Source organism: Macaca thibetana, chromosome 12 (assembly GCF_024542745.1).
Source record: "Macaca thibetana thibetana isolate TM-01 chromosome 12, ASM2454274v1, whole genome shotgun sequence".
NCBI classification, from domain to species: Eukaryota; Metazoa; Chordata; class Mammalia; order Primates; family Cercopithecidae; genus Macaca; species Macaca thibetana.
In genome coordinates, this window is record NC_065589.1 from 28,555,733 (window position 1) to 28,572,590 (window position 16,858).

At 37.6% G+C, this 16,858-nt stretch overlaps 1 protein-coding gene across 1 annotated transcript in view; it reads right to left on the reverse strand.

Annotated features, from left to right (window-relative positions):
- Positions 1-16,858, reverse strand: part of SPAG16 (sperm associated antigen 16) — a 1,176,832-nt gene that overhangs the window by 294,057 nt on the left and 865,917 nt on the right. The window contains exon 14 of the mRNA XM_050751372.1: positions 12,237-12,302. Coding sequence (XP_050607329.1) covers positions 12,237-12,302 — 66 coding nt within the window. The remainder of the gene's footprint in view (positions 1-12,236; positions 12,303-16,858) is intronic.

The window sequence follows — 16,858 nt, forward strand, 5'->3', positions numbered from 1 at the left end:
AAATTACTCATTGGCTAAAACAATGTAGAGATCAACAAGAGTTTCAGTAAACTTTTTGATTTGGAATTCATATTGGAATAGTCGAGGTGAAAATGCTAGTGGAGGTTTCTAGGGAACAAGGAAATGTAAGATAATGAAGAAATATTCCTGCCACTCAAAATTAATAGAAAGTATAGATCAAAAAGTAAAAAAAAAGAAATTAATATATGCCTAAAATCAAAGTAGACATAATGAAACAAGGATGCACAAAGTTGAAAAGAATCTAATATAAATTCTATAAGAAATGCGGTAATTGAAATAGAAAAACTCAGTAGAAAGAATAAAATTAAACAGGATTCAGCTAAAGAAAGATTGATTTATAAGACAGTTGTGAAGAAATTAATCGAAATGCCACACAAAGAAGTAAAGCACAGGAAATACAAAAAGAAACATGAAGTGAATGAGAAGTTTCAACACAGATATAAAAGGAGTTTCTAAAAGAGATACTAGAGAAAATTGACAAAACATAATATTTAATAACATAACAACTGAAAAATTCCCAGCATTGTAGAAAGACAAAGGTGCTCATATTGAGAAGGCACATCAGGCCCAGAGAAAAACAAAAAAGAAGCAAAACTACATGTAGACATAGCATAGAAAAATTAAAAGCAAAATATCCAAGATAGTAAAATGTATGAGAAAGATCCACCTTATCTACAAAGGATCAACTACTAAATGTATAGTTGATTCTCATCAGCAACAATAATGACAAAGGAAATAATAGAATGAAAATAAAATAACGACATTTCCAGATATACAAAGACCAAAAAAAGTTTACTACCCACACACTTTCCCTGAAAGAACTACGAGAGACTATCTTTAGTAAGAGAAAATGAAACCCTGCAGGGAGAAGAGAAAAGAAATAAATTCGTTATAGGCAAAGAAATAATAAAACATATTGGTATATCTCATAAATATCAAAGATTTACATGACTAATTTCAAGATGAGACTAGAATGCAAAATAAAAATAAGGAAAAATGGAAAAGTCCAGCAAGAGCTTCTAGAAGGCCCTATGCAATGTCCATCCTAGTAATATTTAGGTCAACTTACTGGAAATTTGAAGTCAGATGAGACTCCCTGCTCATTTTTCTGCTACATAATTTTTATGCAATTTTTGTTTCTAATTTTCCCTTTACATTGGATTTTCTGTGGCTATTAATAATTTTCTGGAAATTACTGTCATCTTCCTTTTCTGGTTTTGGCTTTGCTTTATAAAAAGGACTTAATAAGTAGCTTTCATAGTTCCTTAAAATGTCTCATTACAGATCAGTTTAAAAGGAGGTTTAAAATAAATATCTACTTCTAATGGAGAAACCAGTGAGAAATGAAGACATCAGAGCTCTAATACCATAAGAGAAATAAAATTCAATTTAACAAATAAAACTCAATTTAATAGTTTTTCAGGGCCATATATAAATATTGTTTATTGCATATCTGTTTCTGTGAATCTTTTTTAAAGTTGTATTTTGTTTTTCATTGACACATAACTACATATTTAAGAATGTGATATTTTGATACATGTGTGCATTGAGTAATGATCAAATCAGGGTAATTATCACATCTATCACCTCAAACGCTTATCATTTCTTTATGGTAAGAATATTCAAATTTCTCAGCATTGTAGTATATTTTAACATCAGATAGTGTGTTACCTCCAGTTTTTTTCTTTAAGCTCAGGATTGCTTTGGCTATTTGGAGCCTTTTGGTTGCACAAAGATTTGAAATTTTATTTCAATTTTTATAGAGAATGTCATTAGTATTTTTTATAGAGATTGCATTGTATTTGTAGATCACGTTGGGTATTATGGATATTGATATGGTTTGGCTGTATTTCCACTCAATTTCATCTTGAATTGTAGTTCCCATAATCGCCAGATGTCTGGGAGGGATCGGTGGTAGGTAATTTAATCATGGGGGCAGTTACCGTCATGCTATTCTCATGATAGTGTGTGAGTTCTCAAGAGATCTGATGGTTTTACAAGGGGCTTTCCCCCCTTTTGCTCAGCACTTCTCTGCTGCCACCATGTGAAGAAGGACGTGTTTAATTCCCCTTCTGCCATGATTGTAAGTTTCCTGAGGCCTCCCCAACGATGTGGAACTGTGAGTCAATTAAACCTCTTTCCTTTATAAATTATTCTGTCTCAAGCAGTGCTTGATAGCAGTGTGAGAAGACACTAATACAGATAGTTTAACAATATTAATTCTTCCAACCCACGATGACAGAGTATCTTTCCATTTATTAGTGTCCTCTTCAATTTTCCTTCATAATTATTTTGTAGTTTTCATTACAGCAATCTTTCATGTTTTTGTTTAAATTTATTTCTAGATTTTTTTGTAGTTATTGTAAATGGGCTTGCTTTTGTCATATCTTTTTCAGATAGTTTGCTGTTGCACATAGAAATGTTACTAATTTTTTTGTTGATTTTGTGTACTCCATCTTTACTGAATTTATTAGTTCTAACAGTTTTTCGGTGGGGTCTGTAGAGTTTTCTCTATGTAAGATCATATCATCTGTACAAAGAGACAAATTGTCTTCCTCCTTTCCAATTTGGATGTGATTTATTTCCTTTTGCTGCCTAATTGCTCTGGCTAGGACTTCTAGCACTATGTTGAACAGAAACAGTAAAGATAGGCATCTTTGTCTTAGTCCAGATTTTAGAGGAAAAACTTTCAGCTTTTCCCTATTTAGTATGATGTTTGTAGGTTTCTTATATATGGCTCTTATTGTGTTGTGATATGTTTCTTCTATACTAATTGTTCAGGGTTTTTACTATAAAGTGATTGTGAATTTTATTGAATGCTTTTCCCATGGCTAATGAGATAATCATTTAAGTTTTGTCTTTCATTCTGTTAACGTGATATATAACATTTACTGAATTGCCTATGTTAAATCATCCTTGCATCCCTGGGATAAATCTCACTTGATGATGGTGAATGACCTTTTTGATGTGCTGTTGGATTTGGTTTGCTAGTATTTTCTTGAGAGTTTCTGCATCTATGTTCATCAGGAATGGTGGTTTATAGTGTTGGTTGTTTTTGTTGTTGTGTCTTTGTCTGTTTTTGGTATCAGGGTAGTGCTGTTCTCATAGGATGAGTTAGCAAGAACTCTATCCTCTTCAAGTTTTAGGAATAGTTTGAGAAACATTGGTATTAGCTCTTTTTTACATGTTTGGTAGAGTTCAGCAGTGAAGCCTACTTCTGAGCTTTTCTTTGATGTGCAACTGTTGTAGGATCCTGTAATTTCTTCATTTTAATTATTTTATCTCTTTCTCTTCTGACTGTATTTCCAAATAGACTGTCTCCAAGCTTACTAATTCTTTCTTCTGTTTGATCAATTCTGCTGCTGATGCTCTCCACAGTGTCTTTTATTTCCTTCATTATATTTTTCAGCTTCAGGATTTCTGTTTGATTTTTTTAAAATTTCAATCTCTCTATAAAATTTCTCTGATAAATTTCTCAATTGTTTCTCTATATTTTTTGAAGTTTGAGGAGCATCCTTAACGCAGCTATTTTTGAATTCTTTATGTGAGAGATTACACATCCTTAACACTTTAAGGTCAGTGTCTGGTGTCTTATTTTCTCTGTTTGATAAGGTAACATTTCCCTGAATATTACTGATGATAATGGACATGTGAAAATGTCTGCACTTTGAAAGACTGGATATTTGTTCCAGTCTTCACAGTCTGGCTTTATTGTGCCTATCATTTTTCAGAGGGTCTTCCAGAGATCTAAAAAGACTAATTGTGTTCCCTGAGCCTGTGATCACTGAATTTGTCTTAGCACTAGAGGACCCTCTCAGTCCAGGTTTGCTGTGACTCTCACAACGGCTCCAAGGCTGGCATGGCTCTCTGTACTAGAAGGACATGGAGAAGACTTAAGGAGGATCCCTAGGCTGTTGATGAAAGCTGAACAGGAACCTGAGACTAAAATATTTTCTAATGGCCCACACAGGTGTGCTTCCCAGAAAGTCTCTGCACAAGTGGACTGGGCCCTCTCAGGACCTGCTGTGTGACAGCAGCTGATGAACCTGTCTCACTGGCCCACGTGAGTGTGCAATTCCCAGCAGGTCTTTGCATAGAGTACAGTTCCCCAAAAGAAGTAAGGGGAGCTGGAACTGAGACTGGTGTACCTCAACATCTGTTGTGAAATGGTGGTTAGCAAACTCATCATGGAGGCTTAAAGTCCCAGGCTGAGAGAATATAGGCAAGTCTCCTTCTGCATCCTTGTACAAGTAGTTCTCATATGGAACTTCAGTTGAGGGAGGCTGGTGCCAAGCCAAAGAGCAACTTTCAGGTTCATTGTGAAGACCACTGTCATTGAGCCGACAAGTCTCTTCACTGAGGCAGTAGTCTGTGTGGTTCCTCTTGGATGCCTGGGAAAGGTTTTGGCACAGGTTTAAGGTCAAACAAGGATCTAGCCAAGCCCTTTGGGAAATTAGGTTATTCCTAGGCTTGAACCTGGGAGCATAATCAGCGGATCAGCTACATGGGTGCTGGACTATACTCTCAAAATAATCCTCCTGAGTCTTGGGCTCCACTGGGGCTCTCTAGCCTCCTACCTGAATCCTGAGACTCCTGCAGATAGACTTTTGTCTGTGGATCGGTGCAGGATTCTTGTTGTGGACAGAGATAGGAGGGTTACTTTTTTGTTTGTTTGTTTGTTTTTGAGATGGAGTCTCATTCTGTCACCAGGCTGGAGTGCAGTGGCACAATCTCAGCTCACTGCAATCTCTGCCTCCAGGTTTGAGCAATTCCCCTGCCTCAGCCTCCCGAGTAGCTGGAACCACAGGCACGTACCACCACACCTGGCTAATTCTTTTGTATTTTAGTAGTGATGGGGTTTCACCATATTGGCTAGCATGGTCTCAACCTTGTAATCTGCCTGCCTCAGCCTCCCAAAGTATTGGGATTATAGGCATGAGCCACTGTGCCCAACATCTCACTGACATTACTCTTGTTTCTGTGAATCTAGATTGCTAGCTTGATAACACTGAGTTTTATATGTGTGATTACTGCTTGCAAATCTGAAATTGCAGAATTTTCCCCAAACTATGTTTATGTAAATAGCTAAATGTAACTTTAAATAGTACTGCAACATGAATGTCTATCCCCAAAGGGACCAAATAATAAGCAATGCTAATACTAAATAACTAAAATTTTTGCCTTCTGTATATGTACCACATAGGCATTTTTTCAATATAACTTTGATAGTCTGTTTGAATATGAACTGTGTCTCAATGCTATGTCCTCAAGAGACATGTGGGAGTCTTTGCACTCTGCAGTCACAGCTGCTTCTCAACCTCCTGACATTGGTTAGCAGATATGTGACATAAAACACAATTGTTAAAACAATATAAGTGATCAAAAATTTCATTTAAAAAGTCAGTCATCATAACAAGATATTATTTTTTTAAAATAGTAGTTAATAAATATTTGCAGCAAAGAAAAGATTAGTGGAAAATTTTAATGAGGCTGTGGGATACTGATTTGGAGCTGTATTGTAATAGTCCTTTCGATATGAACAAAGTGTGCAAATAAAAATATATTAGCGAGTTCTGTTCCAAGACAGCCGAATAGGAACAGCACCGGTCTGCAGCTCCCAGCATGATCAATGCAGAAGAAGGGTGATTTCTGCATTTCCAACTGAGGTACCTGGTTCATCTCACTGGGACTGGTTGGACAGTGGGTGCAGCCCATGGAGGGCCAGCCAAAGCAGGGCGTGGCATCACCTCACCCAGGAAGTGCAACTGGTCAGGGGATTTCCCTTTCCTAGCCAAGGGAAGCTGTGACAGACTGTATCTGGAAAAACAGGACACTGTCACCCAAATACTGTGCTTTTCCCAAGGTCTTAGCAACCAGCAGAAAAGGAGATTCTCTCCCATGCATGGCTCAGGGGGTCCCACACCCATGGAGCCTTGCTCACTGCTAGCACAGCAGTATGAGATCCAACTGCAAGGCTGCAGCCTGGCAGGGGGAGGGGCATCCACCATTGCTGAGGCTTGAGTTGGTAAACAAAGTGGCCAGGAAGCAAGGCCTACTCCCTCTATAGACTCCATCTCTTGGGCAGGGCATAGCTGAAGAAAAGGCAGCAGACAACTTCTGCAGACTTAAATGTCCCTGGTCTGACAGCTCTGAAGAGAGCAGTGAGTTCTCCCAGCACAGCGTTTGAGCTCTGAGAATGAACAGACTGCCTCCTCAAGTGGGTCCCTGACCCCTGTGTAGCCTAACTGGGAGACACCTCCCAGTAGGGGCTGACAGACACCTCATACAGGTAGGTGCCTGCCCCTCTGGGATAAAGTTTCCAGAGGAAGGATCAGGAAGCAATATTTGCTGTTCTGCAATATTTGCTGTTCTGCAGGCTCTGCTGGTGATACCCAGGCAAACAGGGTCTTAAAACTCCAACAGACCTAAAGCTGAGGGACCCGACTGTTAGAAGGAAAACTAGCAAACAGAAAGGAATAGCATCAACACAAACAAAAAGGACATCTACACCAAAAGCCCATCTGTAGGTCACCAACATCAAAGACCAAAGGTAGGTAAAACCACAAAGATGGGGAGAAACCAGAGCAGAAAAGCTGAAAATTCTATAAATCAGAGCACCTCTTCTCCACCAGAGGATCGCAGCTCCTCACTAGCAACAGAAAAAAGTTTGACGGAGAATCACTTTGACGACTTGACAGAAGTAGGCTTCAGAAGGTCAGTAATAACAAACTTCTCTGAGCAAAAGGAGGATGTTTGAACCCATCACAAGGGAGCTAAAAACCTTGACAAAAGGTTAGACGAATGGCTAACTAGAATAAACAGTGTAGAGAATACCTTAAATTATGTGATGGAGCTGAAAACCACGGCAGGAGAACTTCATGATGCATGCACAAGCTTCAGTAGCCGACTTGATCAAGTAGAAGAAAGGGTATCAGTGACTGAAGATCAATTAATGAAATAAAATGAGAAGAGAAGTTTAGAGAAAAAAGAGTAAAAAGAAACAAACAAAGCCTCCAAAAAATATGGGACTATGTGAAAAGACCAAATCTACGTTTGATTGGTGTACCTGAAAGTGACGGAGAGAATGGAACCAAGCTGGAAAACATTCTTCAGGATAATATCCAGGAGAACTTCCCCAACCTAGCAAGGCAGGCCAACATTCAAATTCAGGAAATACAGAGAACACCACAAATATACTCCTCGAGAAGAGCAACCCCAAGACACATAATTGTCAGATTCATCAAGGTTGAAATGAAGGAAAAAATGTTAAGGGCATCCAGAGAGAAAGGTCAGGTAACCCACAAAGGGAAGCCCATTAGGCTAACAGTGGATCTCTCATCAGAAACCTTACAAGCCAGAAGAGAGTGGGGGCCAATATTCAACATTCTTAAAGAATTTTCAACCCAGAATTTCATATCCAGCCAAACTAAGTTTCATAAAAGAAGAAGAAATAAAATCCCTTACAGACAAGCAAATGCTTAGAGATTTTGTCACCGCCAGGCCTGCCTTACAAGAGCTCCTGAAGGAAGCACTAAACATGGAAAGGAACAACCAGTACCAGCCACTGCAAAAACATGCCAAATTATAAAGATCATCAATGATACGTGGAAATTGCATCAATTAATGGGCAAAATAACCAGCTAACATCATAATGACAGTATCAAATTCACACATAGCAATATTAACCTTAAATGTAAATAGGCCAATACCCCAATTAAAAGAGACAGACTGGCAAATTAGATAAAGAATCAAGACCCATCAGTGTGAGGCCTTCGGGAGACCCATCTCATGAGCGGAGACACACATGGGCTCAAAATAAAGGGATGGAGGAAGATCTACCGAGCAAATGGAAAAGAAAAAAAAAAAAAAAAAAAAAAAAAGCAGGGGTTGCAATCCTAGTCTCTGATAAAAGACTTTAAACCAACAAAGATCAAAAGATACCATCACATAATGGTAAAGAAGCCATTACATAATGCTAAAGGGATCAACTCAACAAGAAGAGCTAACTATCCTAAATATACAAGCACCCAATACAGGAGCACCCAGATTCATAAAGCAAGTCCTTAGAGACCTACAAAGACACTTAGACTCCCACATAATAATAATGGGAGACTTTAACACCCCACTGTCGATACTAGACAGATCAGCCAGACAGAAGGTTAACAAGGATATCCAGGAATTGAACTCACCTCTGCACCAAGCAGACCTAATAGACATCTATAGAACTCTCTACCCCAAATCAACAGAATATACATACCTCTCAGCACCACATCGCACTTATTCTAAAATTGACCACATAATTGGAAGCACTCCTCAACAAATGTAAAAGAACAGAAATCACAACAAACTGTCTTTCAGACCACAGTGCAATCAAATTAGAATTCAGGATTAAGAAACTCACTAAAAATCGCACAACTACATGGAGATTGAACAACCTGCTCTTGAATTGTCCCTGTTTGCAGATGACCTGATTGTATATTTAGAAAACCCCATCGTCTCAGCCCAAAATCTCCTTAAGCTGATAAGCAACTTCAGCAAAGTCTCAGGATACAAAATCATTGTGCAAAAATCACAAGCATTCCTATACACCAATAACAGACAAACAGAGCCAAATCATGAGTAAACTTCCATTCACAATAGCCATAAAGATAATAAAATACCTAGGAATCCAACTTACAAGGGATGTGAAGGACCTCTTCAAGGAGAACTACAAACCACTGCTCAATGAAATAAAAGAGGACACAAACAAATGGAAGAACATTCCATGCTCATGGATAGGAAGAATCAATATTGTGAAAATGACCATACTGCCCAAGGTAATTTATGGATTCAATGCCATCCCCATCAAGGTACCAATGACTTTCTTTACAGAATTGGAAAAAACTACTTTAAAGTTCAGGAACCAAAAAAGAGCCTGCATTGCCAAGACAATCCTAAACAAAAAGAACAAAGCTGGAGGGATCACACTACCTGACTTCAAACTATACTACAAGGCTACAGTAACCAAAACAGCATGGTACTGGTACCAAAACAGAGATATAGACCAGTGAAACAGAACAGAGGCCTCAGAAATAACAACACACATCTACAACCTCTGATCTTTGACAAATCTGACAAAAATAAGAAATGGGGAAAGGAGTCCCTATTTAATAAATGGTGCTTGGAAAACTGGCTAGCTGTATGATGAAACCTGAACTGGGTCCCTTCCTCACACCTTATACAAAAATTAATTCAAGATGGAATAAAGACTTAAATGTTAGACCTAAAACCATAAAAACCCTAGAGGAAAACCTAGGGAGTACCATTCAGGACATAGGCATGGGCAAGGACTTCATGACTAAAACACTAAAAGCAATGGCAACAAAAGCCAAAATAGACAAATGGGATCTAATTAAACTAAAGAGCTTCTGCACAGCAAAAGAAACTACCATCAGAGTGAACAGGCAACCTACAGAATGGGAGAAAATTTTTACAATCTACTCATCTGACAAAGGGCTAATATCCAGAATCTACAAAGAAACAAATTACAAGAAAAAAATCAAACAACCCCATCAAAAAGTGGGCAAAGGATATGAACAGACACTTCTCAAAAGAAGACACTCATACAGCCAACAGACACATGAAAAAATGCTTATCATCACTAGTCATCAGAGAAATGCAAATCAAAACCACAATGAGATACCATCTCATGCCAGTTAGAATGACAATCATTAAAAAGGAAACAACAGATGCTGGAGAGGATGTGGAGAAATAGGAACACCTTTACACCGTTGGTCAGAGTGTAAATTAGTTCAACCATTTGGGATAACAGTGTGGCGATTCCTCAAGGATCTAGAAATAGAAATAACATTTGACCCAGCAATTCCATTACTGGGTATATACCTAAAGTATTATAAATCATGCTACTATAAAGACGTATGTACACATATGTTAATTGCAGCACTATTCACAATAGCAAAAACTTGGAACCAACCCAAATGTCCATCAATAATAGACCAGATTAAGAAAATGTGGCACATATACACCATGGAATACTATGTAACCATAAAATAGGATGATTTCATGTCCTTTGCAGGGACATGGATGAAGCTAGAAACCATCATTCTGAGCAAACTATCACAAGGACAGAAAATCAAACACTGCATGTTCTCACTCATAGGTGGGAAATGAACAACTTGGACACAGGGCAGGTAACATCACACACTGGGGCCTGCCAGGGGGTGGGGGTATGGGGGAGGGATAGCATTAGGAGAAATACCTAATGTAAATGACAAGCTGGTGGATGCGGGAAACCAACATGGCACATGTTTACCTATGTGACAAACCTGCACATTGTGCACATGTACCCTAGACCTTGAAGTATAATAATAAAAGAAAATATTAGCTACTTTGACACCTAAATCTCATATCTGTTATCTCGCCCTTTGAAATATGGGTAATTAATGTATGTCTCTCTTTATTGGTGATTCAATACATCTAATTTGCTTATTTCCATATTTATTAAGTTTAATATTTAGAATGTAAAATGCTGTGTCTTTTGCAGTTATAATATTGCTTGCCAAAACAAAATGCCTGATTTACAAAGTATTATTCATTTCAGTTCCCATTTAATTTTTGTAGGGCATATGAAGCTATAAGCCACTTAATGGACTTCTAACATAAAACTATATTCTGTTTCATAATGGGTCCATAGTACTGAAATGTTTCCATACCCTGCTAGAAATAAAATATTCCTTGGTATCTAGAACTAATCTATAATACTTTCCAACTAATTGGCTCACTACAGAAAATTAGATGGAATATTTCTTACAAAAACCAATCTATTAAAATGTAATTTTGGTTGAGCCCATCATTAAAATGCCCAAGCCTGACAATGACACAATCACAATTTCAATTGGAGCAATCAACATTCCCTTAGTAGACATAATTTTTAGTGAGCATTTTTCCTCTTTCTAAAAGAATGATACTAGCATGATGGTAACAGAATTCTGACTGTGCTATCATTGTGAAGTTAGATGTAAGTAATCCATCAGATATCTTTTATAGCTAATTGGAAAAGAAGTGGAATTTGGAATTAAGATTCACACTCTACTGGGAACTTCCAGACAACCAAAATGCTAGATAGAATTAAATCATAGAGTTTAAATGAACTTAAGAGGTCATCTATTTAGTCAAATCTCTTTCATCTGAGAATAGACTTAAATCATCCTTCCTTAATTACTATCTGAACCCTTTTAAACACATCCTCAATTAACTTGGCAACTGTCTTAATCCGTTTTCTGTTGCTATGACAGAAAACCACAAACTGGATAACTTTAAAGAAAATAAATTTATTTCTCACAGTTCTGGAGGCTGGGAAGTCCCAGAGCATGGCACCACCACTTTATGAGGACCTTTGTGCTGTGTCATCCCATATCAGAGGGTGAGAGGACAAAAGAGCAAGAGAGCAAAAGGATAGAACTTGCAGCTTCAACTTCTTTAAAAGACAACCCATTCAGGGGGGAGGGCACTACCCTCAAGACCTAAACATCTCCTATAAGGCTCCACCTCCAAACACTGTTGCATTGGGGATTAAGTTTGCAACACACAAACTTGGAGGAATACATTCAAACCATAGAAAACACAAAGGACTCTCCAACACTCTTCATTGTTGGTGAAATCATCCTTACATGTGAATGAATACCTCCAGTGGCAGATAAACATTTTTGTTTTGTCATCAGTTTATATGAAGAAGGACATATTTGAAACTTTTTCATGAGTAATTAAAAAGCTGTCAAATCAAGATTGTTCTGTTCTAAATTGGAGAAAATTTGTTTAACTGCTTTTTCTTCTCCAGGTTTTCTTACAGAAAAATTACAGAGCGATTATAGTTATTTTAATGATTTTGCATTAAAATTTTATGCAGTCTATAGCCCACCTATTTTTTTGAAGCCCAAATTGGACAAAAGGATCTTAAAAATGTGTTTGAGAAAAGTTGACTACAGTAGAATTCCTTGTCACTCCTGCCGTGACTTGGGGTGGGGTGTGTGTGTGTGTGAATTTTAAAATTCTGCAACCCTGTATATCTATGGACTTTTCCTATTGTTTACAACTAATTTCTAAAGTTGTTCTTCTCACCCCATTAACTTACCATTTTAGCTTGGAAATTTGTTTAATAAAAATGAATTTGTGTATATGAAGCATTAAAAACAATTTACTGGGAGAACTGAACTTACCCTGGGATCAAAAATGGCATCATTGATAGAATGCATGTGACCATAAAGTGACTGTTCACATATACCCTAGGAAGACAAAGCAGAAATAAAGTCAAATAAATTTCTTTTGGAATGTAAAAAGGAATTCAAAAATGCTTTTATTTAAGTTTTAAAGTAATTGTAGCCCCTCTCCCCAGAATTAATACATTCTCACCATAGAAAATATTAGCTTTTGCTATCAACTACTATTCAGAATCATACAGAACTAGAGTGGGGAGCACACTATAGTACTGGTATCTACACTGAAATTCTACTGTTGTTGCTTTTACTCCATTGAGCTGGTAGTAAACTCTCACTAAGTGGCTTTATTTCTCAATTAGCATAGCTTTCAAGCCCTGAGGCCGAGGACTATTAATAAATCCCTGATTAGAAAGCTGTTGTTTTCAGCACAGCATATCTACTGCTGCTGGGGGTAGACGGTGGGGGCTCTCTTTTTCTTTTTAAATTATAGAATCACATTTTAGCTCTTGAATTTTCACAGTTCAGCATTAACATCATTACATGTACAAAAATTTATAAAATATGTACAGTGGCATTTTTAAATATAGAATAAGCATTTGTTTTGTGAAAAACAAACATCACATCTATTCATTCAATTTAACTTATCCAAATAATAGCTAAAATTAAAATTAATTACAAAAACATCCAAGCTTCAGTTTAAATGTTTCCATGAAAGATGGACCTATAACACATTATAATAGGGATCTAAGTATCTAAATGTGGGGCCTTTCATTTTGAACACCAATGTTCAAAGGGCGTTCTTTACTCTTGTAGGGAAATAACCCAAATTCTGTAGGAGAACAAGGGAAAGTCATAGGTGGATTATTGCTTGGAGAGTCTTGCTACGTGTTTGGAAATTCAGATTTCATTCAACGACTTGTTCATTCAACAAATATTTTTGAGCAATTAATATTTGTCAGCACAATTCTAGGTGCTTAGGATATGTCAACAAATAGACAAAGAACCTTATTCTCACGGACCTTATATTCTAGTGGGGGAGATGGGCATTTTGTTATAAAGGCATAAAATGTACTAGAAGATAGTAAGTCTGAAAAGAAAATGTCAGTCAAGGTTAGTAACAGTAGGAACTTTGGGATTTGGGAACTAAGGGAAATCACATTATCAAGTAGAGTTACCCAGTTTGACCTCACTCAGAAGATGAGGTTTGAATAAAGAATGAAAGTATAGTAAGGGAGTTAGCCAAGCAGACATCTGGAGGAAAAGTGTTCCAGGTAGAAAGAAAAACTAGAGCAAACATCCCCAAGTAGATGTTTGCCTCACACATTTCTGGAACAACAAGGAAGCCAGTGTGGCTGGAGAGAAGTCAGTCAGAAGAGTAGATTCACTGAAAAGTCTTTGCTCTCATTCACCACCTTGTATTTACTTAACCTTAAATCTTTGAAGGCTGGGAGAGATTACAGAAAAGACTGCAAAATGAGCTATAAAAGATAGATCATCATGATGCCCCTCACTGTTATTAGCCATTCATGGAGTATTTCTGAACCAAGCAAAGCTGGAAAGACTTCATCACTAAGCTCTACTTTGTCCTCATTATCACCATTATACTTAGCAAGTTAACTTCCAAATATCAATTTAAAGAATCAATTTATGCTACGAATCTTTGTTCACAGAGTGTAAAATTTCCCCACATAAATTTAAATTTCACAAAAATAAATTGGAACACTTTGATACTCTCTCAGTATTCCAACCACCCTTGTTATTATGGTTTAGTATCTTGATGCTGTTATAACTTTAAACCAGTTATGCTAAGAACTTCAAATCATCCCAATTCCCAAAATAGAAATAAATTACTCACAAAGCCAAAAAGGCAAAGCAAAAGATGTCATCGTTTTTTATATTATCTTAGTAACATTTTGGTTAATTTTGAGAGCTAATATACAGTGATGTAATATTAATACTTGTATACTGAGTGCTAATATTTTTACAAAGATATAAATTAGCAAAATTGTCTTAAAATATTTTTTGTATTAATAAAAGTTTTGCATTTGGTCCTTTTCTAACTTGAGAATCTCTAAACTATTTGATTAATTGGTAAGGAAAAATGTAGTAGGTTTTTTTTTTTCAAATTCTGAATGCCAAGTTTTAATTCAAAGTAGAATCTCTATGGCACTCTTGAAAAGCCCTGGAAATATGGGGTTATAAAGAAAATGCTGACGGACCACATTTGTGCTACTGTAACAAAACATGACTCGAAGATAAATGTTTCATGAATTAAAAAATCTTAAAAAAGCTTAAAAAAGCTTTTCTACACAGCTTTGTTCCCAAGATAAAAACGAATCTCTTTTTGTGGTACAAGGAATAGGAGGGTTACTAATATTCTAGTCTGCAAACAGCCTTAATCAAAAGCAATACTCAAATTGGGACATTAAAATTTGGAATCTCTTCTTTGATGAATTCTTGTCAGAAATGTTTTCTTTCAAAAGGAGAAAAAATAAAAAAGAAAGGAATTTACAAAAAAAAAAAATCATGTGACCCAATATGCATTGCTCCAACATTTGATGCTCTCAGACAGAGAAGCTGTGTGTAGTAATGATCTCTATCACTGGCCCTGGGGATAGAAATGGCTGACTTAATTATTGGATCTGCCACCTAATAGCTGTGTGACCTTAAACAAATTGCTTCACTGTACTGGGCTTCAGTTGCCTGATATGTACAATAAGATAATGGCATTTAACCTATAGCTTCATTAGGAGAATTAACTGAGATAATAATGCACAGGAAATGCTGGTATGTTGCCTAGCACAGAGTAAGGGCTTGAAAAATATTGGCTCTTAATATTTGTCATATACTACTGAAATGCTGAATATTTTCCAGTTGACATCTCTGCCCTTCTCCACTGCGCTCCAACTTTGAATGTCTATTTGCCTTCTTAAAGTGCTCTTGGGGACATGGGTGCTGTTTTTTCTGTTGCCCTCAGATTCATTCTCCACATGGCTCTGCCCTGCCCTATGCCAGGCTCTCTACTAACTACATTGCCTAGGTTCTTAGGACCTCTGGGTCTGGTTGGGTTCCGCCAGACAGAAGCACCTGTAGGATATGGACGAGCAGAAAGAGAGAGAGAATGGATAAACTGCCACTTCTGCTACCTCCTGTTCAGCTGTGATTATGTCAGTGGCCCTATTCTCTACCAAATTCCACAGCTCCTGTATCCTTTCTCATGGCCACTTGCACACTGCATCCACTAATGCTTTCCTTCCCCTCCCCTTTCAGACCTAGTGGTACTGGGCAGTGATGATTTCCAATTGTTGGGAGTCCCTGGCTGCTGTGATAGCTCCCTTAATGGCACCCATACCTCTGTAAACACTAAACTTGAGCTTACTCTGTGAGTCCCCTCTTTCTTGCTGGAGACCTGTCTGATGCAGCATGTCAGACATAATAAGCAAAAGAAGACTTGTTGATTTACGACTTCCCAACTGTCTATTTTGATCCTCATGAAATCTTTATACATATAAATGGCATCACCAGCTGCTTAAACAAACAAAGGCAACCAAAAACCTGGGAATCAGAATACCTCTCTTTCTTTCCTCACTCCAGCCCCAACCCTTATCTACTACAACAAGTCTTTCTACAAAATATAGCCCTACTCTGCTCAGCTTTGTCCCTTGCCACTATCACCACTCTGGGGGCGGGCTATCATCCTACAGACCCTGACTGTGGCAGGAGCCTCCCTCTTCCATACCACCCCACTCCCAGTCATCCCTTTCACTGCCACTAGAGCAACCAACAAAAGCTGAATCAGACCATGTCATGCTCCTGCAAACAGCCAACCAAGAAATTATCATTGCACTAAAAAAATTACAAACTCTTTGCCTATGTCCTAATGCCCTATATTGTTTGGCTCTTGTCTCTGTATCTGACCTCATCCTTCACCACTCTTCCTTCTCTTTCACTGTGTTCCTCAAATAGTTTCATATTTCTTCATGGTCAGGGCTTTCTTTTTATCTATTTATTTATTATTTTTATTATATTTAAGTTCTAGGGTATATGTGCATAACGTGCAGGTTTGTTACATATGTATACTTGTGCCATGTTGGTGTGCTGTACCCATCAACTCGTCAGCACCCATCAACTCGTCATTTACATCAGGTATAACTCCCAATGCAATCCCTCCCTCCTCCCCCCTCCCCATGATAGGCCCCGGTGTGTGATGTTCCCCTTCCCGAGTCCAAGTGATCTCATTGTTCAGTTCCCACCTATGAGTGAGAACATGCGGTGTTTGGTTTTCTGTTCCTGTGATAGTTTGCTAAGAATGATGGTTTCCAGCTGCATCCATGTCCCTACAAAGGACACAAACTCATCCTTTTTGATGGCTGTGTAGTATTCCATGGTGTATATGTGCCACATTTTCTTAATCCAGTCTGTCACTGATGGACATTTGGGTTGATTCCAAGTCTTTGCTATTGTGAATAGTGCCGCAATAAACATACGTGTGCATGTGTCTTTATAGCAGCATGATTTATAATCCTTTGGGTATATACCCAGTAATGGGATGGCTGGGTCATATGGTACATCTAGTTTTAGATCTTTGAGGAATCGCCATACTGTTTTCCATAATGGTTGAA